General features: G+C 39.8%; 1 protein-coding gene across 3 annotated transcripts in view; it reads right to left on the bottom strand.

The window, feature by feature from the left end:
- The window catches only part of GALNT2 (polypeptide N-acetylgalactosaminyltransferase 2), a 92,059-nt gene that overhangs the window by 53,371 nt on the left and 13,461 nt on the right, over positions 1-25,227 (bottom strand). Inside the window, exon 1 of one of the 3 annotated variants that reach the window (XM_068676811.1) lies at positions 17,885-17,932. The exons of 1 other annotated variant lie outside the window; for it this stretch is intronic. In XM_068676811.1, the coding sequence (XP_068532912.1) occupies positions 17,885-17,917 (33 nt within the window). In that variant the 5' untranslated portion in view covers positions 17,918-17,932. Of the gene's footprint in view, positions 1-9,382; positions 9,413-17,884; positions 17,933-25,227 lie in introns of those variants that run through there. One more of the 3 variants, XM_068676812.1, reaches the window with a different exon arrangement.

Genomic DNA, 25,227 nt, shown 5'->3' with positions numbered 1-25,227 from the left:
GCGTGCAAACCTTCACAATTCCCACTGCATATCTAACCTTTATGGGGCCTGGGAGAACATAACCTTCAAGTGTCACGCAAAGCTGGCAGTGCACGAACCTGTTGAGAGGAAAACAAGTTTTGCAGGGCTGGTGGGAAGGTGTTTAGGAACAGCCGGGCTCTTTGCTGAAGTATCCCAAGAATCCTGTGCGCTTGAAAGCTGCGAGCTAGAAGCCAGCTTCAGCTGTACGCACACCCTGAAGTTAATCTCGCTCTAAAAGCAGCAGGAAAGCTCACCCTGGATGTTGAGGCCTAGCCAGAAGCCAGGAGCTCAAGTTAAGGCCTATTCATCCCAAATCCCTCAGAGGAGAGGTCACCAACTGCGCGCTCTCCGCTGAAATCTCACACCAACTCCACAAAAGACGCCTTATAATAGAAACTGACCTAAGAGGGGAAAAAAACAGAACTAAAAGACTGATCCAAGCATGACGGATAAACCAGGTGCAACGCAGAAAAGCTTTTGTGCTGCTCTCAAAACCCTCAATAAGAAATGCCGTGGAATTTAACAACTCAAAAGACTTCAACAGGAAACATAGATTCCACACGAAGGCTGATGAAGAATTGTTCATAAATTATTTGAAAATTTTCAAAGTTTAAATTTAAATCCTTCTTGGAGAATGTTATGAGCTACCCTTTTCTAAGGCTCATTACCTCAAACAACTTTTTTTTTTTTTACTACCTATTTTGAAATAGAGTATTAACGTTGGCAAATGCCACAAGATGAAGTAAAAGCCATAATCTGTTTTGAAAGTCATGAATGGTATATAAAAGATAACAGCAAAATGTCACTCCCATCTTCTGTTTCCACAAGATGTAATACCCCATTATTTTCAATAGTGAGCTCTACCTCCCTCTCACTTGGTATATGCACCTTCTGAAATTTGTCAGAAGTCAGAGAAAGAAAAGGATTTGAGGAGTCCTTACCTTCATACATGTGCGTCTGTATACATACAGACCAAATACACTTTCAAAATTACAGCAGAAGTCCTAAAGAATAATTTCAGCTACTATCAGAAGACAAAAAAAAACCCTAAGTGTTAAAACTTAAGTGTTCTCTGGAAAGTGAAAGAGTTGAAATTCTACTTATAGGAGAACAGGGTTAACAAAATTAAGAGATACATTAACTCAGAGAAAAAACCTAAGGGGAAAACAAAATTTCACAAAAACTGAAGTAAATTTCAATATGGCGATATCAACTGTCTAGAAGCAAGCAAAAACAGCATTTTTGAGTTTAGCCCATAGAACAAGAGTGTCTTCAGCTTCCCGAAAAGCACATTGTTATGTGGATTAGAAAAGTGCTTAAAAATCAGGGAGTAAGGTCTACATCATACTCAGGAAAGAAAACATGTTTTTATAATAAGACAGCTCCAAATAACAAATTAGTTTCAGTAAGCATAAGTTCATCAGTTAGCTGCTGGTAGCAACCATCAGGCTTCATATTCTAGGAAAACCACTGTGGTACCATTGTGGTGCCGTAGCTATACTGCCATCAACGTGTGAGTTCCCCAGTGTAAGCACACTAACTCATTCATACACTGGTGGTCAACTAAGTACAGAAACCATAAAGTAATACAATAAGTAGCTAACAATATAATTTTTTTTCTTTAATAAAAGCCAGCACAGCTCATGGCCATAAGGAACTCATGTTTATTAATAGGATATTGCTTACTTCTCATCATTATTCACTTATGTTCTGTATGTCAAAACAGAAGGGCAACTGGCAGAATGCAATAGCTGATGTGTTGGAAAAGTACCAGGGATTTTGGTATTGAGTATTCCACAGAATACTCAGTAAAATACGATTTGAGAAAGATGTTTTCTTTCCTTGCATCAGTCTGAAACAGATTTTATTTATGCTCTCACACACCACAGATGCAGTCCTCAGTTTTGCACAGTAGTAACTGCACTCACTCCCAAAATCTTACTCATCAATTCTTTTCCAACCACTATCCAACTATATCATCATCTCTATGGGATAGCTATGGGATAGCAACCTTCTTTCTGGCTAAAATGGTGGTTGTTGTCTTCATAACAGAGTGAGAGACTGCTCTAAATTTAGCCAACACAGCGGCACTTTATCAAAGGCAATTCATCACCAAAAAAAAGCCATCAAATAATTCTAAACACTGCTCTGTGCAGTCAGATTGTTATGACTGTATTTTCCATTTTAATGGATCATAGAAACTGTTTATTCTGTTTTATATGGAATCTCATTTTATGTAGATTTTTAAGCAGGCTCATCCCTTACGAACACTTAAAACAGCTGCTCATCCCCGACGGTTCAGACAACGGGAGATGAAGAGAACAAGTGTTAGATACTGTGTGTAGATATCAGAACAGTTGCATGGTTTGCTCTTTCATCTACTTTTTTTTTTTTCCCCCAAATAATCTGTAACTCCTTCTCATCACATGGAGGCACTTGAAGCATCAACTTCCATCAGACAGTCCTTTCACTTCAAGGCTGAGTGACAACATTCCTGAGAGCAACAGGTTATCTGTAGACACCCTGTATCTCAAGCCTGAAAGCTAGATAGTCCAGGGCAAAGCAAACATCCAGCTTTTCTGGATATTTCTCCAGTCCTAGAACAGTTTGTTTTACTTGAATGATGCGGATGATAGAATAATAAACAAGCTATTCAAACTCAGAGGGAGTAAACTACATGAGTCAGAAGTTCTCAAATATTGCCCCATCCTCCTAATGGCTTGTTTTGAATAGTGGAAGGTAGAGTTGGCTCTGGCTTCAAATTTTAGGCCAGCCTTGACATCCAAAGTTAAGAGACACCCGATTTTAATAACCCCACAACACATACTGGTCTGATTTTTCACTCCGTTTTGTTTATATTGGAAAAAAGCACCAACACAGAGCCGCGGCACAGAGTAAAATTGAGCATCAGACGGGTAGCACTGAGCACAGCCATGCTTCTCGTTTACTCAGACTAATAATTCAAAAGCTATTTCTAGACTCCTGGAGTGAATCTGACCTGTCAAAATCCTTTAAATTTTGACTCACGTAGCTAGATTAATAGTTCAGATACAGTCTAAAATGCAGCTTTACTATTTTTAATACTTCAGTTAGACTAGAGCAGATAACAGACCTATGCAAGCAGCAGCATTTTACAAGCTAAGGACAGGAGAAATCAAGCTTTGTAATCTTAGCCCACAAGGAGTTACATATATTTCAATTCACAATGCAGGTATTCCTTTGGGCAAGCCATAATCTGATTTGCCATTATCTACTACCTTGTCTGGTTTCAAAGGACTTGACAAAGATGGAATATTGAGGTCTATTTTGAATTGAACAACAGATTCAAAAGCGGTTGCAGAAAGAAGAATAGGAAAGGAAAGAAAAGGAACAGTCCATCAAAAGAGTTTTCTTGAGGGAGGGGGAATAGGCTAAAAAACTACTACTCAAATACACAAGGATGCAGAAGGATCCTAAAGAAAATGAAGAAAAACTTCAAAACCACCAAGCAACAATTCAAAGCCAGTATTTCTCTGACATTTAATTCCCACTACTGGATACGTACCTTTCAGATAACAGCAACTTTAAAAGGTTTATTATTAAAAACCATAGACCACTTGAAAACTCATTTATTTTGCACTTGCAGGAAAACACAGATAAGGGATAGAGACATAGATTAGGTCACCTGCTCTTAAAGTGTGTGCTGTTTTGCTGATGGATATTATTCACATGTTGAGATTAAAGTTGAAAAAAATGAACTGCTAAAGAAAATTATGAAAGATAAAACTCCCTATATCTTCCACAAGCACCAAAACCAACATTCACAAATTTAAAAGATTGAGATGGCAGGGTGGGAGATGGATGGACATCAGACCCACATTAATTTCTCTGGCTACTGAATGCTACTTTCCAAAAGCCAAGTGTCTGGTACTTTTTGTCAGCCCCAAGCACTATTGCTTGGTTACTTCAGCCTTTCCTCCTGCCCCTTTCCCATTCTTTTCGCTCATACATTTACACTTCCTTCCTCTAAGAGGATGAACCAGTCTTTAAGGTTGAATTCTCTGGTGCTGAGAGAGATGATGTGCTGCTGAACCAAGCTGCAACACAAGCAGGAGCAGGTTACGGTGGTGGTTTCTTACATTGCTTTTGAAAGCTGCCAGCTCTACACCCCCAACCTAACATCAAAAACTGTTCTGATCCTGTATTTCACAATGCCGTTCCTTTCTTTTCTCCAAACTTTTTGACTGCTTGTGTAATAAAAACAAAGAACTTGCTTACTGCCAGCAATAGCTGCACCTGAAAATCCTATATACAGTAGTTTGGGATGGCCAGGGTTCTAAAACAGTGCTAAGCACCATTCATTTATTTTCCATTTACTGCTTCAAAGCCATGCACCTAGCAGCCACCAATTTTAAGATTTCTTGTGCTTGTGACACCTTTACCATCAACACTAAAGGCAAAGCACTCAGAAACTTGCCATCAGCGACATGCCCAATGTTAACCATTTGTTACAATGGCACAAACTTAGAAACTGTGCTGAGATTATTGTAGAAGTAGCCCCTAAATCTTCTCGTACAAGGAGAAGTGGCCCTGATTAAAGCAGCTGGTACACATCTTGAACAACAGTTTCCCTTCGTAAGTACAAGGATTGAAGGGTTTTAGAATACCTGTTGCACAACATTATTATTGTGTTTATGCCTGTATCAGCTGCCTTCAATACTACCAAGGGAATTCTCTTTTTTACCTGGAGTTACTGAAAAGAGCAGCCAACCCATTCCTACAGATGAACAGTCAGACATAAGCAAGAACTTTCAGAGTTTTGAAATCGTATTTGAGTAGGTAAAACAATATTTAATTTGTTGAAATTCATGACTTACAATGGGAGCAATCGGTTTTCTGTTATTGAACACCTTTCAAAGGAAATTACTTTTTAAATCAGGCTATTAGTTTAAGTGTGTTTCAGCTACAATAATAAGAACATCTTATTAAATGCACAACCAAGTGACAACTGAGAATAACCTTCGTTCGTTGGTGGGTTACAATCAGCCTGAGAAAGTACACACAGGTTTCTTTTTTTAATATTTATTATTAATTTTGGACATGGGAAAGTCTTGTATTTACGTTATCAACTTAAAACAAAGATAAACTTACACGCTGCCGTTTACACTTCACTTTGAGATGGTATTGACTCTGTCTTATGTTTCATTTTACTCCTGTGACTATGACCCAGTGCTGCTAGCATTACTGAATGCAAACAAGGCAATTTCGTTTTTAGATTTTCAAATATTCCTTTGCACTGTTTTTCAGAAATGTTTTAATGAACAGTAAAACTATATTTATGTGCTAATGAGATACCCTTGACAACACCGCAAATAAGGAGCAGAATAGATTTTTTGAGCCTAGGATACAGAGTCTTATAGCAATTACTCTAGCCTTGTCTAGTGAATTTAGCATTCAGAAATAATTCTCTGGCAACCCCACTTTAAGCCTTATGAATAACAAAGAGCACCTTGTACGTCTTAATGTCCTTTTATATAGGGATGCACCTATACCTATATCTTCCCACATTAAGCTCTTCCGAGTTGATAAAGTAGCACGTTTTTTCATTCCTGTGTAATTTAGACTTCTTAGCCTAGTTCTTCTACATGCTAATGGATTTTTATTACCGTCTTGCACTCCACTAGGTTTCTGGATTAAAATGTTTTCTTTGATTTATTTTAAATCTAAGGTCAATCACTACACTCAGAAAGAAGAGTGGATAAAAGACACTACCTCCAAAGAAGTTTGCATTTCAGGTGCTTAATCTTGCTTGCCCTCCTCCCCAGCATAAAAAATTCACGGTACCTCTCAGTTTACAGACCTGGTGGTAACTCTAGGGAATAATTTTGAGCAACATCCACCAAGAAAAACCACCCACCTGATACTGAAGGCCTCAGCCAGAACAAGGAGGGTGGGCAGGCAGAAACGATCCATGTAAGAGCTGCCCCGTATGATTCATCAGCCCTCGTGTGATACCAAGAGCGCTCTCTTCTGAGAGAAAGATGATGCTTCACACTCCTTAAACCAGATTAGTCCTTTGTGTCTACTTTAACCTGCCCAGGTTATGTTCTAGATATGTCTGTAGTGACAGTGGAAATAAAGGAATTTGTGAGGAAAAATGCAGAACTGATAGAAAGAGTTGAGAGATTTTCCTGGAATAAAAGGGTTCATATGGAACACTGCAGAGGGAAGAAAACTGCGGCAAAAAGGTGAATATAAAATCCTGTTTACACAAAGTACAAACATATAAATTTAAGAATAAATAAGCTTTTTATAGAGGTTCAATTATGGAAGAGAAATGGATCTTGGGGTTATTTTTACTCTTGGAAAGCATCATAAGGAATAATTTCACCCAAATGAAAAGAAATCCACAGCTCTATACCAGCAGAAACAAGCTATCAAGAAAAAAAATGCTCTAAAGTCCAAAATGTATCTTAATGAAGAGTATCTATAAACTAGACAGTACGTTGGTATGAATAATATATATTCCAGATTACAGAAAATATTTGTTCTCTTAACAAACCCATTCCTTTGGAGCCGAAATAAAATATTGATTGCTGTTTTTCGCATAACTGAGTTCCCACATTTTTGTCTCCTCAAAAGATGGAGAACTACATCCCTAACAACAGATTTTCTTGGAGAGCACCAGTACATGCTGCAGAGCTCTGAACTCTCTAGGAACTATACTGAAATCTTGTAACCTTTTGAGGGAAATAATGTCTTTATTGCCAAACACTAAAACACTAGATTTCTGTAATCAGGGGCAGAGGGAAAACAGTGTAGGAAGGATGCACACAAGATGTAGTGAACCCATAGGAGAGCACCCCTGGAAGACCAATACCACTATCACACTATTGATAAACCAAGGATGTTTGGATTAGAGGCTAAGTTAAAAAATAAAGGAAACGTTTTATTATGACAAATACTATTTCCTGCTCTTGCACCAGACTTTTTGCAGTTCGCATTTACCTGGTTTCTGCATTGGTTCAGCACACAGAACTTATTACAAGCATACATTGGCAATACCTATAGTTATAGCTGAAAAAAATAGTTCAAAAAACTTAAAGCTTATTGCTAATGGTATCCAGTTGCAAATATGTAGAAAAGCAAAGCTATTTTTGTCATACGCACAATGCCACAAAAGACTACCCACTGTAAAAAAGCAGTGGATTCAATATTCTGGTAGTAAATTTAGTTGCATTTTAACCCAAAGAATACACTTAAGAGCACATTATCCTTTGCATAAAGTTTGCCCTAAATTTACAATAAAAAAGTTTTCATGCACACAAGAAAAAAAGAAACTAAAGGGTAGGCAAAATTAAGTCATAATACGTTTTTAACACCTTTAGCAGGTACAAAGCTTTAAGATATGACATTTGTTTTGTTCATTCTCCATGTGTCTACTGCCTACAGGTAAAGTTTCAGACGGGTTTTTCTTCCTTATAAGAACAGTAAGCAAGCAGTGAACCCTTGTAACACAGCAAAAATCTGCTGGAAACAAAACCAGATTTATTTCCATCATAAGATTTCCACTTAATAGTAAGAAATCGGTTCCTTCTCAGAAGGCTTCCTTTCCAAATGCTAACACAGACCACGAGAAATCATTCTTAATGCACCTTACACTGCAGCACTGACTAATAAAACAAAAAAGATGTTCCACCTTTCCTGTTGGCCCCTCACGTTATTATGATAAAGCCAAACACCACAACAGATTCATAAAAAGTTCCCATACAACAAAAAAATATTAGATGAACAGCTTTTTTTGTTCACAACCAGCAAACTCCATGGAAACTTATTCCTTTCATAAGAAAAAATAGTTACAGGAGAGAACAAAGTAAAATAGCTGTCCTGGCAATCAATACCTCTTTTATCCTAGAAGAGACGTACTGCATGTCATCCATTATGAGAAATGCATTAATAAAGGAATGTAAAGTCTCATAGTCTCAGGCTGCCAAGCTTCACTGCAGCACAAAAAAATAGTTTGGCTTCCTCTTACTCCTACTCATGATCTTATCAAGTTCTCATATTAGCCTTCCTATGACTCACTCGCAAATAAACAAATTTTCACCTTTTAAATGCCTTTTTAATTATATTACTACTGATAAAATTTATATAGATGTAAACAAGAAAGAAGTACTTTATCAAAATAAGATAGGCAAAAATGTAAGCAACACCTATGCCTAAAGTTTGTGTATACATACCTGTGGGTTGACAAGATGCCCATTCTGAACAATACTCTATTTAAACCAAGATTTATTAGAAGTTCACTAGCTGTACCTCTTGGTCTAGCAATTAAGACACTGCCTGCTAAGACTATTCTCTTTCATGGGCGATTAAATAGTCCAACAAGTCTGCCAGAATTGTCTAATTTACACATAAAAAAAGATTACCTAGTAACACTCCTTTCCACCTCAAGAAGGTGACTAAAGAAAAGGATTTCCAACATTTTTTTTTAAACCCTTGGAAGAAGGCGTGCTGTAGACAGTACATAAGTATTTGAGAGATAAAGCTCACAGAATACTACAAAACTGTCAAACACACAGCAACAGCTAGCTTTTTAATGCAGTTAATACAGGCTACCTGAACTACCCCCTCAACATCATGTCAAGGATTTAAGCATATCTTTATAAGAAGTCCCCAACACTGAAATTCCTATATACTTTAATATTATGTTTAGGGTCCCCCCCCCCCTTTTTTTTTTTTAATTTTAAAGAATAGATACTCCTGGCATTTATTTTTTGCAAAACAACTTTAAGGCTTCAGAATGAAGACACAACAGCAAGGTACTGCAACATGATTCGTATCTTTCCAAGGGACTATCTGAAGAGCAAGAGCTGAATTAAATTTAAGCCACTCTGCCAGCATAAATGGGGACATGAATAAGTGGTGGTTTTCCTCTTAATTCCAGAGACTGTGTTTTGGGCAAAACTCATGGCAGCGCGTCCCCAGTGACCTGGGGAAGAACCATCCCCAGAATTTGCATCTTACCTCCTGGCCACGGGCTGTCCTCTGCACGAGACACCGGTTGGCAAGAGGCGCCTGCCCCACGCTGCCAGCACGCTGTCTCTGCCAAGAAGCCATCACGCGGCGCGCTCGGGCTGCCACAAATCACACCAGCAGCAATACATTTTCTGAGGACCAACAGTTACTGAGCAAACTTCACCAGAAAACACACAGTAATCAACTGGTATTAGTTATTCTGACAGCAAAGACCTGGGTAAGAGTCTGATGATGGAAACCAAGGGGGAAAAAAAACAGAAAGGATGGCAGAACTGAAAAGTTGACAGAACGGAAAGGTTTCTTGCAAGAAATCAACTTATAACTGATTATTCCTTAAAAATACCTTTAAAAGTAGCATGTACTATAGAGCATGGTGCTCTTCTCCAGCCTTATTTACTGCAGTCTCGAGAAGCATCAGCATTTCCTCCACTGCTGCACTTAGCCTACCCGGACAAAATGCATCTGCGTTTTGATGACATTTAATTGCTACAAAACAGAAGTGCCCAGCCAAGACTTCCCCGTGTGCATTTGCTGAGCACTCAGTCCCCTTTCCTTTTTTTTTTTTTAAGCTGGTCATGACAAATACAGCTTTAGCCTCACCCCTTATCAGTTAATCTTATCAACAATGATTTGTTAGGAAAATACACTCCTTAGTTGCAAGCAGTGCAAAATCCCTCAAAACCAGACAAGCCTTCGGCTATGTATCACGGCCTACTGACATAGATGTTGGCAAACAAAATTAAAGATATCTAATTGAATAGCATAAAAGCATAAAGCAGACTAAGAGCCAGCTTTTTCCATCCATCTTGCACTGCACAGTAGAGGGCTATGGTGTTCTTACCAAAAATAAGCAGTAGGTATCACTGCCAGAGAAGTAATAGGAGATTTTTCTTAAGTCTGAGGCACGTCTAAGGTCATAATTGGGATGTAGCTCCTCTGAATCCTTAAATACAAAACAACGATGCTCGTTTTCCAGTTAGGCTCGTAGGCAGCCGTATTCTCATTTTTAATGGGGAAAACTATCCCAGAATGAGTGTTGGAGTATGTGATAACAACGGCAAGCACACTTGTCAAACATCCAAAACGATTATTTTGGAAACAAATAGACATGTGCAATCTAATTTCACTTAGCAAGTGCTAAAAGCCAAACAATGTGGTACTAAATTAGTTCATGCTGACAAGGAAAGGAAATTCCCAATTACTCTAAGGATTACTTTCCTGAAGCCAACCTTCCCTAATAAAGGCAAAACTCCTATACTTGCATAAAAACACTTGATAAAAAGATTAAAAGTCTATGGAATTGAGTTTCTGAACTTTAGAGAAAGTTACTACGGAGATAAGCCTTGCATTACAGCACTTTGTTTAGTATTGTAAAAAAGCTAGAGAGCCATTAGAAAAATATTGTTTCATGCAACTTGACAATTAGTGCTTCACAATATTTAATGATTTGGAGGGGAAGCTGGGAGGACAGCCTCATTTCCAGCTGCCTTGGTTAACCAGAGAGCTGCTGAATTAAAAGGTAGGGTGCCGTGCTACAAATATACATGCAGTCATGTCAAGGAAAGGAAGAATTCACGTAACAGTCAAGACTGGAAAGTCCAAAATAACGAAGAGAAAAAAAATTAAAAAGTCTAAAAGTTTACAAGAACCTCTTCAGCATTACATATGCTGAGACAAAAAAAAATAACCAGAAGGCAATTAAGACAGCTCCTCCCCATCTTAAGTAGGCAGACATCACCGAAACCCCACCTCCCTTCTCCTCCCCAGACCACTTACCTGCACAAAGCTAGGAGCCCTTATCAAGCTTTGGCTGTTTGAGAAACATTCAGTAAGTCTGGAGTCTGAAAAGACTATATTTTTTTATAATGCAATAAACCAAATTTGATGTTAAATGAAATTTAAGAAAAAGAAGGCTAAGGAATAAAGCCTATTGAGATTTGCTACAGCTGGGCTCTCGATGAAGTCCTCCAAGAAGGAGGCAGAGATAAAGGCAGATTGATAATTATTATACTTAAAAGCTAATACTGAAAATTGGGGGGGGAGGGAGGATGAATCAAAATCAAAGCAACTGTAGTACATGCTTACACACCAAAAAACATTAAATGATCCTTATTAGTACCAACACAGTTAAGATACTTTAAGCCTGATAATTAAAGAAAGGGGGAAAAATGCATATATTTCAAGTACTCTGTATATTAGGCCTACTTGGTATCAGCTTATCCTCAACTTCATATAAAGCCATTCCAAAACCTACTCTGCAAACAGATTGGAAGTAATTTATCATGTAAAAAGCAGGTCCTCAGTATAAAATTCCTTTCAGAGATGCACGCTGTTAGAAGTCTGTCCTCATTAACCGGTAAAGGGATTTTGAGCACTTAAGATCCATCTAATTGCCAAAGCAATCCTAAAGATTAGTACTATGGTATTTCTAATAACTTTCAGTCTGCAGAGTTGCTTTGGGGAAAGCCTGATCTCTGTCATATCTTCAGAGTAATTCAAAATCATCGTAATTAAGGGGGATAGAAGAAAACCAGGCAGTACCATGGATTCTTAGAAGGCACAGAGTCAATACAAACACTTTGCGAGTTAACCCTAGCGATTTTTGAGCATGCATATCAAGTCAGACATTCATTTCCAGTCCAAAATGCTGAACAACATTTTAATAAACCATTTTAACTCCAAGAAAACATTCAAAACAGTAAGTATCTACAAAGGTAGAAAATATCTTAAATATATAATGAGTATCCTTCCACAAAGGAGCTCTGGAATATTACAATCCTTGCCACAAGGCCTCAGTACAGATCAGAAATCAACTCCCCAGATGCGACTTCTGTTCTCCTGCAGGCACAAGCAAACGTGGTTGCAGGTGAGAAGATATTTCCTTCTCTATATAGACTTCTATAAACATCTTTGCAAGAAGCTAGAGTTCCCAGCGAGACATCTCACACCAGCTAACCTCGCCACCAAGTCTTCTAAAGTACCAGCAGCCTCTTCCTGTTTAAGCTGAGGGAGGAAGTTTTGTCTCAAATTATCAGCCATGCTCTGAACAAATGTTTTTATAGCTAGGAATCCAAACCACTGTAGGTTTCTCAGCTTCAAAAGATACAAACTTCAGTGATATGTTTTAACATTATTCCTAACTATTTCCAATAAAAGAACAGCGAGAGGTGAGATACAGTAGTTTTTCCAAGCGAACTCTTGCTCAATGAAAATATCCAAGCATATTTCAACTGATGTTAGTCTCATGTTCAGCTAGGGCTACTAGGTCATACTACAGTATTTCCTCTCAACTTCTTTCTAAAATCACAGCAGGCTGCAAGAACAGGAGTATCACCGAAAATAGACAGGGTCTAAGGACAGGGTCTCAGGGTACCTCTCGGCTTCCTTTCTGAGGCTCAGACATTAGAAAGTTGTCATCTCCTACAGATAATCTTTCAGGAGTTAATTGAATGCAAACTTACAGCGAAGCATCCCTGTTTAAACCCCAGTATTCTTGCTCACAACTCCCCCAGAGCACTAGAGGAATACAAGTTTACTTACTTGAAAGATTTTGCTATTAGTCATCTGGGAAACTATGCAACCTACAAAAAAATCTGGCCGCTAACTGGCTGCAAAGCAGTTACAAAAACAAATGACGGAGTTTTAGATTAGAGACCTTTCTGCAGTACCCTTGAAGAAAACCCTTGTGGTCCTCTGTCCGGATGTTCAGAGGGATGCTACACCTGCTCCCAGAGCCTGGAGGAAGTGCAGTATCTGAGCAACCCTCCCAAAAGCCAGCAGGCAGGAAACGAGAGCAAAACACGTTTCTTCCCAGCATAAAGAGCCATTAACCCTTTCCTTTAGGGGGTTGATTACTAATGGGGGTCTTCAAAATCATTCGGCTCTGTTAGAGATGCACCGGAGTTGGGGGGCAGTACCAAGAAGTTTGCAGAACACCGGCACTGTTACACCTGATGCGGAGAGCAATGAGGGAAGAGCAAACTCTGCATGTGCTCCATGTACAGCTGCCAGGCTTCTTTCTGCAGGAGGAGGACCGACAGAAAGGGATAAAGCAACTAAGGAGGAGAGTTAAAACATTGTAGAAAATAAAGTACAATGTAAACAGGCAGGAAAGAGAGGGATTAACGCAACAGCAAGTTGCAGTACACAGCACCAGCTGCAACCTCCCAGTTAAAAGTCACCGACCTCGCAGCACCCAACCAAAACAAACCAAAAAAGCTGCTCGGCTCTATTTCCACCCAGGCTATCCAGGCCTAACTCTTGTTTTAACCCACAGGAAAGTTTTCAAAGCTTATCACTCAGAAGATATTAGCACCAAACGGGAAGCACAGCATCTGACTTTGGAGACGGAGATCGAAACGTAATTGTCAAAACAATTTTGAGAAAAGGGCAGATCTGTGCCCGGCTGTCTCTGCTGTTTATTAGTTGAAGACAAAGTGCAGTTCTGAAATGGCAGAAACAAGCTCAGTTATGCAAAACTCATCTGGCCAGCATAGCATTAGACAAAGAAAATGTTGATACAAATTTACCAGCAGATTGTTAGGGAATAGGAGGCATTTATGCTCGCAGCAAGATGCTTTCAGTGTCCAACGTGGAAGCATTAAAAGTGACTTTGAAAATTGCCACTCGCAAGCAGGGGGGTGTTGTGCCAGCGCTTCACATGGCACACAGCACTGCCCCTTCCCTGGGCAAGATGCAAACAGCAATGCCATTAGCACAATCAGGAGTCTGTCTGTAACACAAATGCTAAAAAACATTTGGAACAGACCCACGGATTTTTATATAGTCATGAGAGGCACACAGCGAGCTGCATCTCTAAATCAATGTCAGGAACAATCAATACTCCTCTAACACAACAGAGGGGCCAGATAAATAAAAAAAGAACAAAACTTATTTATTTTTACAATTTGTGAGCAAAACAATGAAAAAGACAACCCAAAATCTGATTCAGTACGAAGAATAATTTTTCTGTGCTTATTCTGCCGTGAAATCACTGCAATCTCTCTATTTTCCGAGTCACCTAAAGCAGCATTATCGCAAGCAGCACCAAGAGTATTTTCCCTTATCTAAAATTATAACCCTATATACTCACAGTAAGCAAAGAGGCATTTTGAAATCTATAAGACTATATATGATACTTTTTTAGAAGTCATTACAGAAATACTCTGAGATACTGAGTTTGTACTTAAAGAAAAACATTTTTATAGGGTAAGCCACTACACTGTGCATAAGATAGCAATGACTGAATTCTCAGAAAACAGTCTTTTAGTTTTGGAGAACTGAAGATGTGTCTTACCTCTTGAAAGCACACACCGAATTAGCAGCAGAACATCACAGAGTGTATTGACAAGAGCAGTAGGAACTTTTAACCTCTACTCCAGTAGAAATTCACTGCAGGTGTACACGTTACTGAAAACCAAGTTACTCAAAGGCAGCTGGCATACCAAAAATGAAGCCTTGCTCTTTAAAATATCGAGGAGTATCACAAGAACTTCATTGTCTTATGATTTGGAAAGATGCCCTCAAACACTAACCAGTTTACTGCAGTCCCAGCAGGTAGCAGCATGCACAATGAAGCCCCGTGCTTCCTTGCTGCCTCCCAACTACACATCCCATTTACAGCGGCTCTGCAGCAAATTCACACCTGTGCTGTGAAACCTAACTGAGCTTTCCCTCACTTGAATTCAGTTACTAAGCACCCTGTAGAAAATATTTATCTGTAGCAGTCAAAATTCACACTAATCAGGATATCTAGAACTTCAAGTGGCACTAGGAGATAGAGAAAAAGGCTGTCTAGGATTTGGGGATAGCAGGGCACAGAGAACAACAATGTGTGGCTTCTGGAAAAAGGAATACCACTGCCATGTGCCCACCCCACACTTCACATTCCACCCATGGAAATTAAAACCCACTTAATCTGGGCTGTCCCTTTGATATCCTGGACCACCAATTCAGGACAGCCAGTTCTACAGCTCACTGTGGTTCAGGACAGCCGGCTGCACTGCAATTCAGGTTGCTCACATGCATGAAAGATTTGTTGCTTTCATTTCAGCATTGATATCAAGTCAGCAAGTAATATATATATATATATATATATATATATATATATATATATATATATATATATATATATATATATATTTTTTGTATTAAAACAGGCTGGTAGATGACTAGGAATTTGCATTTTCTAGAATAAAATCTAACTTTAGGAGAAAAAAATAAAATCTAATTTCACTATAGTCGGTCAACATTTGATTACCCCTGTGCCATGCAAGTACCAAAGACGTAATCAAAAATGATTAGAAAAATTGCAACTTCAAGTTGCATAGCTTAATATTAGCAGAATCTTGCAGAAATCTCAGAGTTCTGATTTCACAGAAATTAACACAATTTAGCATTAGGAGTTCCTGAAGGTGAAACCAGTCATCAAATCAAGGTGATGCTTGTTTCTTCATGTAAATTTGTAAGGTTTATTTTTATGTATATGCAGATAACTAATGAAAGAACATACAGAGAACTCAACAGCAGATCTCAGATATCCGGATCCCAAACTTTGCAAGGAGGCATGCCACATCCGACCCCACCAAGTATGACTTAGTGTCACAACAGCTTCCAACCTTCTGAAGCATCTCATCCTCCCACTTCACTTTTCTGGGACAAATTAAGTATTCGGCAGGCAGATTACAGCTGGCTGGAAACGCTGACACTCAAGTGACAGAGGTGGCTCACACCAGCTGCAGCTACAGCAGTGCCCTAGCATGCCGGAGGGGCAATGCTGGATCACTCCCTGGGGCAAGTCCGCATCCTTTCAGTTTTTGGAAATACGCAGCCTCTACCAGGAGAAAACACAAGCATGCTTGGGCCACTACAGGCCACACTGTCTGTACATCCTTACTTTTACCAAAGATGCCAGATCCTCCAACAGCTTGTTCTCCATGCGTGTGTTGTGCATTCGTAGGACTGACAGCTAGTGAAAACTTTGCTGAGAAGCAAAATGCAAAGCAGACACGAAATCCTAGAACCATGGTAAAACACAAAAATCTACAAGAGATGCACCCACCCCGCTTACTACATCAGTACTGCACGCATGCCGATACCTAGCTTGGTTAACTGGCTCTTAAAGCTAAATATAATTCCTAAATTTGTCCTGTGGCATAGTAAGTTGCCAGGGTTGGAGGGGGAGGACTGCATTGAAAGAAACCTCCAGTTTTTCCTCAAAATTCCCCATCTGTGTATGAAGCAAACATACGAGCAAATATTCTATAAGTACACTGATGTGAAATTTTAGTAGTGAATTAACATTTAGGCTTATTTACATTTTCTAAAAAGTGATGATAAAGAACAGGTGGTTGGTCTGCCCACTGCCACTTTAGAGGCACAAGATCAAAAATAACATGCTTCAATTCCTTCTATGTTCTACCCGCTTTTCACTGAAACCCATCTGCTCCTTCAGCTCTGCAGGGCCCACTCCCTGCGCTCTGCCAACTCCTCTCCTAAAGCAGAGCAGCTATTCTGGCTGTGCTGTGTCGGTGATACCCACTGGTACATGCCCTTTCTTAGTTTTCCTTCTGCCCTTCTGCAACCCTGTCATCTTTTCTAAGCATCTTTTCCACCTCCTCCTCCACACCAACTTCCCTTTCTCTCTGCCTTAAGGGATGCAGAACAGCTGGGTCTAGTAAAGTTTGACTAGCCTATTAGGACTGCCCACTTAATTACCTATTCTTGCTAAGTAGGTATTGGTACACAATAACTGAGATCACAGAATCCTATTAACGTTAATAAGGTGATAAAAGAAGGTTCTGCAGAAGCCCAGAGCAGTCAGCTCACACCTGAGCAAGACTGCTTTTACAGATAGGCTGAACATCAAGGTAAAAAGAAAATTGTTTCCTTATCACCATTACTTCACTTCCAAACTATGCATTACCTTCCCAAAATTTACAGACAAAGATCAAGGGCACAGGCTCAAAACTCTTGAAAATCCACTTGTTAGTGACACAGGCTTTAAGGCAGCAAAACGTTTGCAGTACAGCAAGGTAAAAAGGACATAGCTACTTGTTATATTCTCTTGCAATTGTCTAATAAATTTCTAGGTACTAGGCCACACATGCTTACTGAACCCCTAACAAAACTAGTCACTATTTTCAATGGTGACCTTCTGTCCACTTTTATTTCCTGAAAATGTAGGAGCAACCACTCTGATTATCACTGTTTCATTTAGCATTTATTAGTGCACTTTCAACAGCAATGTACAAAGTCGTCACAGACCCACGGTCACACCATTAAGGCTAGCGAAGTCTCTTATCTCCAGTAACAGTTTCTATTTGAACACTTTATGACACTGTAAATGTTGTGCATGTGAACTGTGCACTGGAATTTGTTCACTGCTCTTTCCCCACCACCTTTCCACATTTTACATCCCTTATGTTTCAAGTTGCTACTCACCTAAGAGTTGAGTAAAAGAACATAAGAAGATGGCCGAGCTTTACAGAATTGTTGTACGACAAGATGTGGTCACTATACCAAAGTTACTACAATAGTCTAAAAAGCAAGCAGTAGTTTTAAAGTTTACACAGAATATCTGCAGATATTCTCCTACCTTACTGAGCACAGCTGAACGACCAGCTATATGCATTTGCTTGATGTTGAACGGAATAGCCTTCAAACATTCTTCTTGCTTCCAGAATCTCCTTTCTACTCTGCGCATTTTTTTTTCCTACAGTACTCATTCAAATGCAGCCTTTTGTCATGAACTAGATAGCCAAATCTTCCTGACCTTGCAAGCCACGTCCTAAAAACCTAATCCTAATCCATCTTAATGTGGTGGAGAAAAATATATCCCACTCACCTCAGCGAGCCAAGGCTGACGGTACTCAGTCATTCATAAGCAGGAAGACGTCTAATCTCTGCTGCAAGACGGACCTGTTGCTGGGTTTCCAAGGTCCTAGTCATCCTGCTGCAGCGGTCCTGCAGGTTTGTACTCTGCTGCAGTCATGAATTGAGTCCTTTTATCAATAAAATCTCCCAGGAAGTGCAGCCAGACTTGCAAGCAGCAGCAGTGACTGACTTATTTCCAACTACAACAGCCCTCTCCCTTGGCACTCACTAGGACAGTTGAAGATACGAGGCAGAGAGAGTTCAGTCTACCCACATGCCAGCATACATAGGAGAATGGAAAACTGTCACCTTACTAGAAAAAGGAACTAAAAAAACAACAATATTCTCCATAGGCTATGCAAATTGCAGTACAATACAGCACAATCAAAGAAAAAGCGTAGTTGCATACCTAGTTATGAGGCTTTCTTCTTCACCATTGACATTTAGATTCTGAGCAAAAGAGTGTCCAGCATAATATAAAAATCAGAGGATTTATGAAATTGCTTATTGGCTTGGTCTTTGGAATCTGAACAGCCTAAAAAAAATGGTTCAAGATGCTACTGATCACATTGTATATCCCCAAAAAGGGAAGGGAATGAAAATCTAAATCACCCAGGAGTACAGCCTTAATACTTTTAAGGGTGCCAAAATGCCATCAGTATTAGATGACAGATTTAGCTCTTGAATTTTGGAAATTACTACATTGATTTAAATATATACACGTGTGCTACACGGAGTATCTGCAACCATGTAGCCTCTCCCCAGCAGCCCCTGCCACCCCCAAATAAAAACAACTTCAGAGTTGCTTCTAAAAATGTATTATGCACAGTTGTCTGAGCAAGACACACCAGGAAAATAATTTAAGTCTAACACAAGACTTCCCCTTGAACTCAGTAACACCCCTCCTCAGATTCCTTGTTCTCTTGATATTCTCCATCCTCCACCGGAAAATAAATACACAAAGATTTTTTAGATACAAATCTGTTTAGGAGTGATCAATTTAATCTACCTCCAATAAGAGAGGAAGGAGTTGTGGGGGAAGAACAATGCTGGGGGCTGAGTACGGGTACTCAAAAGAAAGAACTTCATTCAGACACTTCCTGTAGTGATGAATTTTACTCCCTTTACCTCCTTTTAAAAGAGGATGTAACGAGAAGTTTAAATATAGCGAAAATTCCCAGTCTTGTAACAATTATGAAAGGCTATCCAGCTGTTCCAAGGGCATTCTTCAGAAACATAGCAGCAGTTCAAACTACCAAAAATGCTGGTTCAATAAACACAGGAACACCGATACCGTGTTTGGCTTAAGAAACCCACTTCCCCCAGCACGTGTTCCCTGAGAAATTACATGTACACGCTGAACTCAGGCAAGGATAAGCTTTCTTTATAAAAACATACATGAAAGTTTGTGCAGTTTGAGAAAGCTCTGGGTTTAGAAACTTTTTTTTTCCACTGTGACGGCCTTTAAAGTCTGTGGCTGCCTGACAAGTGGCGTCACATTTCCCAAAACTTCAAGAGGAGGAACGTTCCCCAGCAGGCTACGGCCACCCGCTGCCCATCCTGGAGAGGTGGCAAGTCGGCAAGCTAGTCAGGAACCACAGTGAGCTAGGCACAATTTAAGCTATTTAAGTCTGGCTATTAACAAAGTCATCGTCAGTCACTTGCTTGCTGTACAAACCGAGACCATTTATCCACCTACGTGATTAGGTACGTCGCCAAGCAAGTATTGACTTGCTTCCTGATCAGAAAAAGGAGTTACTCAGGGTATGGCCCAGCAGAGGGTACTACCCTCGTGGCAAAGGGAAAGGATGGCTGCTTTAAAGATTTGACCTTTCCACAGGGAAACCACAGACTTCAGAGCAGTTGCATGGATAGAGAGGAAATAATGGAAGCATGAATTCCTGTGCCTTTAAAAAAAACACCAAATGGGTTGCTTTTTGTTCATCTCAAACAAACGCTTATACTGGCTTTGCTGAGCAGACATCTAACAAAGGTTTAGCTTGAAGTCGAAGATGGAAAACGAAGATTTTTAAAACGCAGAAGCTTCTCAAGTGCTTGTGAACACCAGGCGATGTTTCAGCTCCTCTGTCTGGCTGCTGATGTACAGCTTCAGTGCCAGAGGCTGAATTAGAGGGGGGGGTTTCTGCATTGTGATAATTTCTATTGGTACATCTACTCTGTTGATAATCCGCACTAACAGAGCATAGTACTCCGTGGTTCACACACTATACTCTTGTTGTCAGTATCTCCTGTGGAGGAATCTCGGACGTGAGAAGCAGAAATGTTCAGTTTTATACTCCTCTCAGTAAATATAGACTCCTGGGTTTGAAAACCAGCTCTTCCTTTCAAGTGAAGCAACTGAAAATGTCATAAAAGCAAGGGAAGCTTCAAGGAAGAATACTGAGGGTTATATCTATTTTATGGGATGAATATATTCGAATGAGCAGAACAAAGATGGTTGATTTTGTATGCGAGTAGAATAAAGAAATAGCAACATCACCACTCTTCAAAAATGAATTCCCAAGCCTTTGGAGTTATGCCACACCACACAAACACAGACTCCAAGAATGCTACTAGAGCAGATTTCTTTGGAAAAAGAAAGCCCACAATGACTACAAATCCAGATTTGGCAGAAATCTGGAAGACATTTTTAAGTTAACCCTCACTCCCCTCATTCAAAAAAAAACAAAAACCTCCTTGATAAATTCATATTTAAGTTCAGTTTGAATCTTCAGCTTGCCTGATATCATAAGCTGAAGATTCGTCATCTCCCTCCTGCTACTCAGTCTGAAGAGTTACTGTTTTGTAAAACCAGTATATTCTTTGGGATCTGATTTACCATCAGTGTCGTGCTTTCCCTCCAGCAGGAAAACAAGAAATAACCATGCTATTTCTGCTTTGTTTCTGAACTTCCCCTTTTCACGCTAATTTGAGAAGTCTCTAAGAAAAGGGAGGGGATTATTCTTATCTGATGACAAGAATATTTATTACATTACTCCACATACACCCAGACTAAAGGTTAGCAGTCTGCACCAGTGGCCAAAATAACTCAACAGGAGGCAAAAACTCTACTGTGAAGTCTGAGCCTACAAGTAAGGCTTGCATCAGAAAAAGCACTCTTGTAAAATGAATAATCCAGTATAACTCCACTGGCAGCCAAATACTTTGAAAACCTGGTACAACACAACAGCACAGCTCCCTATAAAGACAGGGAAAGGGAAACAGTACCCACGAGGTCAGGAAATATATGGCTACTAACTTGCTGCAGAGAAATGTCAGCTGGAAGGGAGAAAACCAAAGTCAGAGGGACAACAGTTACTGGATGCAAGGAGAGACAGTCAGCACAGGATCAGATCCTCAGTGATCTTTATAAACCCAACTGAAGCCAGGAAAGCCAGCTCCAGGACAGCGGCTGTGTTCCTGTGAAGAGCAATGACCCTCTGAACAGAGGATTGATTTAAGTAACAGCTTGAAAATAAACATCAATTTCAGCTTGTAAGCTTGGTAGCCTTTACGCTACTTCTCTCATTCAAAGAAAGGCTACTAAGCCTTACTTGAATTTCAGGCACTGGCTAGGCACCAAGATTATTTTTATTAGCTGATGATGACTGGACGCAGAAGATGCTGTTCAGGCCCCGCAGAAGGGCTTAGTTGCGAAGAACAAAGTGCTTGTTTGAGTACTCACAAAAGCTACTTGGTCTCCCAAAGGCCACCACTTTTTGCAACTCCCAAAGAAGAGGAAGTGTGTATTAAGACTGTTGCTATTCATTCCTGTTAGCTAGCACTACACAGCTCAGAAAGCAAGAACACCATCAATTTTTTAATTAAGTATACTTATGACCATATGATCACGGTATCACAATGTGAGATAGTTCAGTAAAAGTCTATTTTCCTCCTACGTACAAAGATAAAGTTCAAGTGACTTGTTCTTGCAGATTTTATTCCACACTATCAGTCCTTCAGGGAAGAAATTATTACAAGAAATTATATCTCCAAGACACTTCAGGTCAACACTTCCCAGGTTTGGAAAAGGTGTTCAGCTACAACCATCTAGTAATCCGAGATCTAGATGATAGGGCGGTAATTCAAGTGTAGAAGAGTGAAAGCTCTGACACTCCCGGTGATTCAAACTGTAGCAGAATAAAGTGATCTGAAAGAAGGGATTGGACACATTTCACCGTCCTCAAAAAGAAACAAGTTCCAATGTAGTTATGAAGTCCTCAGGCCTGTGAACAGCACAATTGCAAAAAACTAACAAGCAGATTAGCTTTTATTTATAAGACCTAATACTTCCCACTTTCACTCAAATCTGACAGTTTACGAGTACAATAATCTGCTTGCATCAAGTAGTAAAAAGTATTTTTGGAAGAAATGGTGCTTGTTATTTCTTGTGATAGTAGAAGTCTCTGTGCTTTCTTTCACAGCCGTGACAACCTGTGACAGGACAAATTTTGCTTTCAGTAACAGAGGTGGAGATGGCAAGGGATGCTGAACATGCAACACATTCAGAATTACTGCATCGCTGGGAAAGCAGCAGCAAAACGAGTCTTGACAGATACAGAGAGCTGTGAAAGATACAACTTAACTCCATGAACAACCCAAGCCTACTTTTTAAGTATAGCTTGAAAAACACATTTTAAAATAGTATACACGTTAAGATTTGTAGATACCTAACCATGGGAGAGGTTATGAAGGGAAGATCTCCTCCCAAAACATCAGCCTATTTCAAAATTGATCAAGAGAAACCATGCAACATTAAGATAGACTGATCATTAAGGTAGACGTACACATTTCCAGCACCACACCACTTACTTGCAGCAGCAATGGCACAAGAACAAAGGGAAAGTCAAATCCAAGTTCTCCTCTCTCTAGTTAGAAAGAGGACCTAAATCCACTGTTTCAATGCCTGGAGTCCCAGCGATGGTTACAGAGTAAACTGACCCTTCTCTTCAAAGGCTTTCACTACCTTGTGTTTTTGCCACAGTTCAAGCTGCAACTTCACTTCTCCCACCTCACTGAATCCTTTTTAGCAGTTTTGAAGCACAATTGGTGGTTACACAAAACTCAGACTTTCAGAGAACTGTGACTCAAAAGCATTTTGAGATCTGAGCCTCAAAATTGGGTACACGCAGAGCACGCAGCATCCTAGATGAAGCAACCTGACTGGACCGTCCTTTTTCTCAATTTTGTATATCCCTGCACCACGTATTTAATATCTGTCTATACCATACCTCAGAGCTGCCAAAAGACTCTGCAGTATCACTATAGATGTGGTTTGTTTCTAAAAGCTAATGCAAATCTGAAGACAGTTGAAAGATTCCATTTATTTGATATTCAAAGTCTACAAAAAGAAAATCTAATTGTCACCACTTAAATCCAAACATGACTGAAAAAGAAATAAATCAGTCAAGCTGTCAAGAAGGGACCAAACGGGTAAGCAAAGGGATACAACAGCATAAACAAAATATAAACATGGAGAGAACAGCTTTCCACTTGTATTTGTTCTTAATGGGAAATACTTGTATTTGTCTAGAAGTAAACTTCGTAAATGGGCATACCGAACAGCTCAGGCTGTAACTGCATTGTCATTCTTCACAGACACGCTATAGATTGGTTTGTAAGCCTCAAAGCTAAATTAATTTAATAGGACAACTATAATTACACATTGTTGCCATTAGTACAAGCAAACAAAAACCACAATCAGATCTGCAGCGCTGTATTCTCCCCAGATTTCCTTCAGTTAAACCGGACTCGGCTTTCACGCGGAAACCAGGTAATGCAGGCAGCTCACGACACTAATGGTAAGATTAGAATGAAGCACATTTACTCTCCTAGGGCTTGGGATAATTTTCAGAGATAGAGAAAAGGGAAGCAAAAGGCTAAGCTTCTTAGGATATCCTTCTTTCCTATTTGACCTAGAGCTTATCTTCCCCCATTCCTTCCTTTCCTTACACAGGATACATTGTTAGTGGCTGATGAAATAATTACGTACAACAGATACTATGCCTTTTAAAACAAAGGAGCAGCCTATATCATCTTCTTTTCCTTTTCTGTTGCAGAACACAAATAAGATGTGTGTTGGTGCATGCCAGATACTATTGAAATGATTAGATTCTTGCAGCCCTTCTTCCTCCAAGGAAACTCCATCTGGTTTTGGACATCAGAAACGGAAGCAGGCAGTTCCTAGTTTAAACGATTTGCTGCGACAGAAAGCCCCAGTGAATGGAGCAAACACTTCCATTAAATGTTAACACAAAAGGTGCATTTTATTTCCATTCAGCTATCGACATCCACCTTCCAGACCTCTGCAAGCCATGCTTTTAATGAGTGGACACATCGCAGACTCAAATTTGCAGAGGACACGAACACCTACATACCAGAAGTGAAACGAAACAGAAGGATGAAGTTTCAGACCAGCAAAGAGCTGGAACAGCTATAGCACAGCTAAATACATTTACACAGAGCCAGCAATATTAAATGGTTTGAGGGTGGTGACCATTTATTTTCCAAATGGAAGAGGCAGGAGCAAGAGAGAAGGATCTAAGAAACAAGCTCCATTCTCCTTGATTTTAATGGCTGGGAAGCACGAAGCAAGCTAACCACTCAGTCCAAACCCATGCTTCTGTCTTCATGACATGAACAGTCCCCAGTCTCATGCATGACGGTATGTCGGGACAGCTCGTAGTGCTGTAAAGGGCAGCAGATACTCATCTCCACTTCTCCTTGCCCTTACTTCCCAAATTCTGTCTAATCCAAAGGCTGAAGAGACGGCAGCAAAACCAAGGATGCTACCAGCTATGCCAAGTGAGTGACTGTCAGCAACCTAAAGTCCTGGGAGAGCTGTTTTGATTTGTTACCATCTTCCCCAAAGTAAAATTAAGGGCAAATAATCTCATAACAGAACACCTTATCAAAATTTGAATTATTTCAGTGAGGTATAAAATACAAGTGATGCACACAAGAGGTTTCCAAGTTGGAACATGCTTTGAAAGACAAAAATCCTGAACATTCTTAAGCACTCAGGTCCTTGACAAAACTAAACGGGGGCTGCGACAGAGCCAGTTTGAACTTTTAATCTCATTTAAGTCCCATGGAAATGAGGAACTTAGTCAGCTTTGGGAAACAGAAGTGGAAAAAAACTGGGGGGGTGGGAGGGGGGGGGAATGGAAAGCCCAGTTCTGCAGCCTTTTAAGAATTTACTGGAACTCCTGATCTCCATCAACCAGAAAGGTTTCTCCTCTCTTGACCAACAGCACTCTTTCTTTAGGTTTGATACAGACTGCAAGACTTTAAAGACAGGAGACAAGGATCACC

Source organism: Anas acuta, chromosome 3, assembly GCF_963932015.1.
Source record: "Anas acuta chromosome 3, bAnaAcu1.1, whole genome shotgun sequence".
NCBI classification, from domain to species: Eukaryota; Metazoa; Chordata; class Aves; order Anseriformes; family Anatidae; genus Anas; species Anas acuta.
The sequence above is the reverse complement of the archived record's forward strand: the minus strand, read 5'-3'. Positions and strand labels throughout refer to the sequence as shown.